Genomic DNA, 7312 nt, shown 5'->3' on the forward strand with positions numbered 1-7312 from the left:
CTTAATATATATATATATTAGGAAAATTCTTTTTCCGCAAACAATTCTTGATAACACTGTTCAAAACTAAGAAGAAAAAAAAACCACTAACGATGAAAACAAAAATATAGATCTCAATTAAAGCAAAATGTAATTTTTAAATAGGAAAAATTCATAAATTTCATCATATACCGCGTTGTACGAAAATTCGTGTTACATGAAAACATAAAAAGTATAGTAGTCGCGATATCATTCAACGTGTTATAGAAATTTACGTTAAAGAGACTCGTATTATACTCGGAGGAATTATCTACTATATATATAATATATATTACAAAAATAAATTAACGAAATATCTTAATCAGGAAACACAATAAAAAAAACCTGAATATTCTTACAAAGTAAAAAATCAATTATTACCGAAAGAAATTCTTCAAAAGTTTCTAAACTTTCTTTTTTTTTTTATCTCGATCGTTTCCAATAAAATATGAATTCCCCGATGATCTACTAACATTCTATTACTATCTTTCTTTCGTATTATTTTTTTTCTTTTTTAAAATGAAACTTTTCTCCTCCTCCTTTTTTTATTTTTCCTTTTCTCATATTTTCGGTACTTCCGCTTGCTTCGTCTTCTTGGCTCGAGTTGGTAGTCGTCGTCGTCGTCGTTGCATTCGGTGTAGGGGAAGTGGAAGTGGAAGTAGAAGTGGAAGTGGAAATGGGAGAGGTGGGGTGGGGTAGAGGAAGGATGGGTGGGAGGGTGAGAGGGTGGAAGGGGGGATCACAAGCTCGTCGTTGCATTCTCTCGGAGTAGATTCTCTCGACGAGGTAAAGACGTTCGTCAAAGTGTCGTTAAAGCAGAGCTGGAATGCCACTCGAAGTCACTGTCGAAGATGCGAGACAGTATATGCGCTTCGAAGCTTTCTAAGCAAAAGCTTCAGAGGAAAAGCTCAGCGAGCCAAAGCCTCCTGGTGAATCTTTGCTTCATAAGTACCTTACGGGAACCCATTGACGTACCTATCATCTTACATTAATTATTTGATCTTTTTCATTTTACCATTCTGTTGTTGTCTTTTGTTTTTTGTTTTTTTTTTTCAGGGAATGATAGGTTTATTCTGTAGATCAGATCAATCTGATTAATCAGATTCAATCCCGTGGTCCATGGGTCTCATGTAAACCGGTCTGGCCTACCTGATCATACGTTTCTTCTTTTTTAAGTTAAAAATATATCTGACGGTCACACAATTGAAACCTGCTTCACGATTCCCGGTTATTTTTCATGGGAATTTTAAAATACGATTATACGCAATTAAATGCAAACGTAGATGTCAACAGTTTTGTACATGTTATTATAACAAACCGGTCTGGTCCACCTAATCAGACGTTTCTTGTTTTTTTTTTTTTAGGTTAAAAATATATCTGAGGGTCAAAATTGAAACCTGTTTCACGATTCCCAGTTATTTTGCATGGGAATTGTAAAATACGATTATTCGCAATTAAATGCAAACGTAGATGTCAACAATTTTGTATATATAATTATAAATAAGAGAGGTTTGATATAATAAATCTAATTATAATTAGGTTAGAAATTTAAATTTTAACGAATAATATTTATAAATAAAAATGAAATACCCCGTAATAGAAAAAATTTGATAATATATTTATTCTTTTCAATATTATTGTTTAGAAAAATTTTGTTGAGGTTATAACTGGTAAGGATGACGTCACGGAAGCTGCCATATTTTTGTTCTTTCTAAGACTTAACTCTCTTACATTCGAAATTCGAACACCAGATGTCAGCCATGTTGCATTTAATTGCGAATTGTTTGTTTATTTTCCAACCTGATAATCCTTTAATCATCGATTTTCAATCGACGCCAATATGCTTACCGCAAAGGAAAAAGGTTGAGTACCTATGGTATAAATATATTTTATTATCTTGACTGTTTCACAAACCAAATTTCGGTTAAATTAATAATATATATGAACGTTTTAATAATTGAATAAGTAAATTTGTTCGCGTTAAAATAACGCGCGCGCATGCTCCGCCAGATAATAATATTAATAAATAATATAAAAGATAACATTTTTATATATTTCTCATGGGAAGAGCGAGCGAGAGAGAGAGAGAGAGAGAGAGAGAAATGATAGGAATTAAATCGGAAACAAAAAAAATTTATCAAACGGTAGAGAATTTTTTGTACCGACCGTGTTACGTCGATAAAGAAGAAACAAAAGAATAGAAAAAAATTGAACTTACTTTGATTTCTATAGGGTGAGTCGAAAGTATTCCTCTACTTCATTTTTAAATATCAATTATTTCTCATTAAAAGCTTTTCATAGGTTTGCAATTAGGGTCGCGTAGTTACATCGAAATCTTATCGTTAGAACAAAATTAGCTCAATAAATTTAGAAAAACAAAAAATAAAATATAATTGATCTTACAAATTTTGACCTTAACTGTAAGAATAACAGAAAGAAAGAAAGATAAAGAGAGAGAGAGAGAAAAAGAAGAAAAAGGAATGCAATTTTTATCTTCAACTACAAAGCTTATTATTTGCATTCGCAATTGTTGCGTGTGCACGTACGGGGGAAGAAGAATCGCAAAGCGAATATTAATTTGTCTGACCCCCCCCCCCTCCAGTCCTCCCCCATCCTTCCCCTCCCCCCTCCTAGAACGAGGAAATTATTCGTTGGGTTCTTGCACTTCGTGCCGTCACGTTCCGAGCGATAACGAACCATCGATATAATTATAATTAATCTCTCGAAATATTACTTTTCTTTCTCCATGGTAATTTCCTATCGTTTCCGAGGTATCCTATTTTTTTCCTTTTTTTTACCTTGTGTTCGTTCTCGGGGGGGGGGAAAAAAAAACAATAACAATCAAAAGAAAATTATTTTCAATGAAAATTAAAACGAATAGAAATCATTTAAACACTTTTTTGTTAAGGGCTTACATGGGTTTACACCGGAAAAAATAGCATACTTTCAAGAATTTTTTTTCTATATAAAAAATAGAATTCTTATTCAAACTTTGTCTAGTATTTAAGATACATATTTAAAGAAGATTTTCTGAATTTTTGCTTGAAAAATATTTTCAACTCAGCCATTGCGACGTCATTTCCGGTGACCCCACCGAAAAAAAGTGTTTTCGCGTTGACAGCAGAACTTATAAACGGTGGGGGTTTTTCTGTTGAAAAAATAGGGTCTTTTAGTGAATACTTAAAACTAGAAACTGGACGAAGGAAAAAGAAAAAAATTAAAATTTGGATTTTTGGCAACGTTTTAAGCAAGAACATTCAAATTTCGCTACAATTTTCACCACATTTTGGTTTCTTAAAATTCGATTTTATGAAAAAAACGAAAATCCTTCGTCCAAGTCCTTGTCAATAGTATCACGAAGACGTTTAGCAAATTTCATGAAAATCGGTTAAATAGTTATCGAGAAATCTTGACAACCGACTTTAGAAAAAGCGTTTTGAGAAAAACGCGTTTAAAGATTTGAGTGCTTCTCAAGGCTCTATCTTTAAAATTACTACTCCTATCGACTTCAAAATTCAATACAATATTCTAGATGAGTTGTAGAATTGAAAAAAAAAAAAAAAAAAAAAAAAAAAATTTTTTTGAAAGTCCCAAACCCATGTAACCCCTTAATAACAACACAACACGAAAAATGAAAAATAATAAATATAAAACAAAAAGATTAAACACACACACACACACACAATTGTGGGATAAATTATTATACGTCAATGTAAGGTCATTTAGTGTAACAGCAACTGATCGGTATCATAAAATGGGGGATATTAATAAAGGTTTATGTAAGTTCTACGCCAATGTAATGACACGTAGGCCAAGTCTTGACGTTAAGAGGTACGAAGGTACGATAACTATGAAGAAGGAATATGCTAATGCAAAATAACCGTCGTCGCTTTGTCGCTTCGTCGGCGATCATTCGAAAACGCGAGGATAATTCATAGGCGTGAAAGTGCATTGGTGCATTGCCATAGGCGTATTCACTAACCTATTCTTCTCTTTCTCCCTTTTCCTGCCACTAGCCAAGAGTTCCAACTAATAAATTTACTTTCGCGAAAATGTTTCCGACCAACTAAGCAAACCTTCTTCTCGCATATGCCCGCATAAATCTTCGAAACTCTTGTTTCCGTAAAGACAATGATCGATTGATCCTATTGGATGCTTAATTTCCTTTTTTTTCCCTTTTTTTTTTTTGCCAACAAGAATCAATATTGATTTTAAAATAATAACGGTAGATTATATTTTATTCAAAGTAGAATACTTCGAAAGCTACCATATTTTCAACATTTTTCGAATAACACATGAATTCCATACCAGGAAAATTGAGATTCTTTCAAAGCTATACAATTTTTCAACAACTTTTTGATATCTTCGAAAGATTTGAAATGCTATTCGGAAAGGTCGTGTTGCATTAAACGAATATATAGTAAGTTGATGGAGCAACGTTTAGTGCAGAAGTTTAGACCATTTTCGAAAAGAAAATGTCATTTCAATAATAAACGTACACAAAATCAAATTTGAGCAGCTGCAATTTGAATTCGATTTCAGTATTTCAATATTTAAAAACATATATATGATACGAATGCAAGTTTCCAAAAAATGTTCACGTTTATTTATATGAGGTTTGAATTTTTGCGAATACAATAAATAAAACGACATTTTGTTGTAAATGGTAATTTTATTCGTGTAAATGTAAACACAACAAAGTATTGTCAAAATAATATTACAATTATTTATTTCAGTTTACATTCAATGCAACTTTCGGACATGGATATTCTTTGCCGATTTTGTCGAATTTGGAGTGTACTTCGTGCATTTTAGATACAGTTCCGCTTTTAAACTTGTATCAGTTAGTATACCTCTATGTTTGCTTTTAATATTGTTCATTGATGAGAAAAATTGTTCACAATTATTGTATGCGTATCCAGATAAGGTCGAAATTTCGAGAACTAATATCCTGGCATTTGAATTATTATAACATATTGAATAATTAATAGGAGCTCGTATGCTGAAACGGTTATAGTATTGCGAATATTGTAGTGCTAGCAGCGTTATCTATGCATACATATTTTTTTCTTTTAATTTACTTTACCGACGCATTATTGATTTTTTCATTTTAGGAAAACTATCGGTTCTGTGAGGGACACAACCGATTTTTATTAAAAATTTAAATGCCGCATTTTGTTCAGCAAAGAGCCAAATACGAGTTTCCGATCCCTGGTCTAATGAATAGGACAGGTGGGATAAGACATCTCATTGAAGTTTCTCCAAGATTTTCTTTATTGGTTTTGCAACACGCGATCTAACATTGTCATGGAGAAAAATCATTTGGTCATGTTTTTGACGTAATTCGAGCGTTCTTTTTTCATCGATCGACTCAAATTAAATAATTGTAATCGGTAACGCTAAACATTGATGACTTGATTGATTGTTCTACCGACAATACCTCCAATTCACCATATTCAAACTTTTTCGACTAACCAGGGTACTCTTTGTCATTGACGTCAAAATCATTCTCTTTAAATCGTCCGAACTTATCTTTACCAGTTGTTCCAGATAGAACATGTTCCCCATAAACCTCCACTAGCAAACGATGAATTTCACCGGCAGATTTATTCGAATAAAAGCAGTTAAGTAATGCTTCCCGCAAATGTTCTTTTTTTTTCCTACGAAACGGGACATTTTCAATGGAATAAAAAGTTGCATTCTTTTCATTTCGATTTAATGTACCACACTGATTATTACAGCTTATTAACAGTACTTTCGTATACACCAACGGTCACTTTCGGCCATTTTAAAATAGTATAACTACTGACCTCTATTAGTAATCAGCGCGAATTAATTTAACCACCTAATATATCTCAACGATGCTGACATATAGAACAGGGGTGCTCAACTTTATTCTTTAATGAGCCTCATACGATTGTATCTTACATCGAGTAGGCCATAAACTGGACTCTCTATAATTACAAAATACAACATTAAAACAAATCAACAGGTATGGAACATTAGTACCTTATTCAAACTTGATTATTTAATCATAGCTATATTTAAACGTTAATTAAACATTTACGTGATCTTTTTTATTGACACAAATTTATAATCATTGTATTGAGTTTACATTTTAAGCTACATTAGGTTTATAGGAACGATCAATCTTCATGGCAAACGGGGTTGTCGTAGGGTTGATGATTCGGGCTTCAATTGTGACCTTCATCCAATTTTTGCGTCTAAAAAAAAAAAAAAAGATAAATAGGAGGTAAATTCATGATTGTGCGTTTCGGGGTTGCAATTAATGGTTGATTGTTTAATTGTATATAATTAATTGAGTATAGCTAATATAAAGACAATTTTAATCGCGGTGAAATGAACATTTTTTTAATTCCAAATATAGTCGACGATGTTTTTCAGGAAAAATGTTTAACTCATTCTGCGCGTGTGTACGTGTGTGTATATATCGACGACATTTTATTTTATAATCGATTTTATAATCGAAGAGAAATAAAACGTATGCATTGGCGTTAAATGTTCCCCTGTTTAAATGGAACGTTCGGAAATATGCATACACGTGTACATACACAGATATATTATGTGCATTTATATATATATATATAGTTACTATACTATACTATATATAACGTTGCACGTTTCTGCGGCAACTCGTGCATAGAGAACGCTGAATCCTTTCATATCGAATTTCCCAAATTATGAACCTATTACACGAAAGGCAAAATCATTTTCAATGCGACTAAAAGACCTGTCTTTTACTCTGTGCATTGGGAATAATAATAATAGTAGTAATAATAATAATAATTCGATCGCTTTTCCATTTTATTTCGTTTTATCCTGTAACATATCTTTACATCTGAGTTTATATTCAACACTTATTAGTCACTTGGATTAGTTACTTATAACATTAATAATTAAATGACCGCATATTATTGGTCGTTTCAAGAACGACAATTTTTCTCGTTTGAAAATAACAAAATAAATACGTATGGAAACATTTTAAATCTTCATATATTTATTAATATATTATAAGAGTAGTTTTTTTTTTAAAATAAGTTTAATAATTTATCGCATGGAATAATATTTTTCAAAGTAAATTTCTTCATGCAAAGATATGGTAGAAAAGTTATCGAAAAAATAGATGATAAAAATGAAAAATCACGCGAAGGATCGTTCAAGTGTCAATTAATTCTTAAAAAATAAAAAAAATAAATTTGCTCATGTATTAAATATTTGATTATTATTGTATAGAATAATTTGTATATATATATGCACATTTATTTACATATAT

The 7312-nt window shown here is 31.6% G+C and overlaps 1 protein-coding gene across 1 annotated transcript in view; it reads left to right on the forward strand.

Moving 5' to 3' along the window:
- The first annotated feature begins 3772 nt into the window (after nt 1-3772).
- The window catches only part of LOC106786899, a 39383-nt gene continuing 35843 nt past the window's right edge, over nt 3773-7312 (forward strand). The window contains exon 1 of the mRNA XM_014748778.1: nt 3773-3889. Coding sequence (XP_014604264.1) covers nt 3773-3889 — 117 coding nt within the window. The remainder of the gene's footprint in view (nt 3890-7312) is intronic.

The sequence above is a fragment of the Polistes canadensis genome, unplaced genomic scaffold (assembly GCF_001313835.1).
Source record: "Polistes canadensis isolate GaletaPanama2010 unplaced genomic scaffold, ASM131383v1 scaffold_88, whole genome shotgun sequence".
Classification (NCBI taxonomy): Eukaryota; Metazoa; Arthropoda; class Insecta; order Hymenoptera; family Vespidae; genus Polistes; species Polistes canadensis.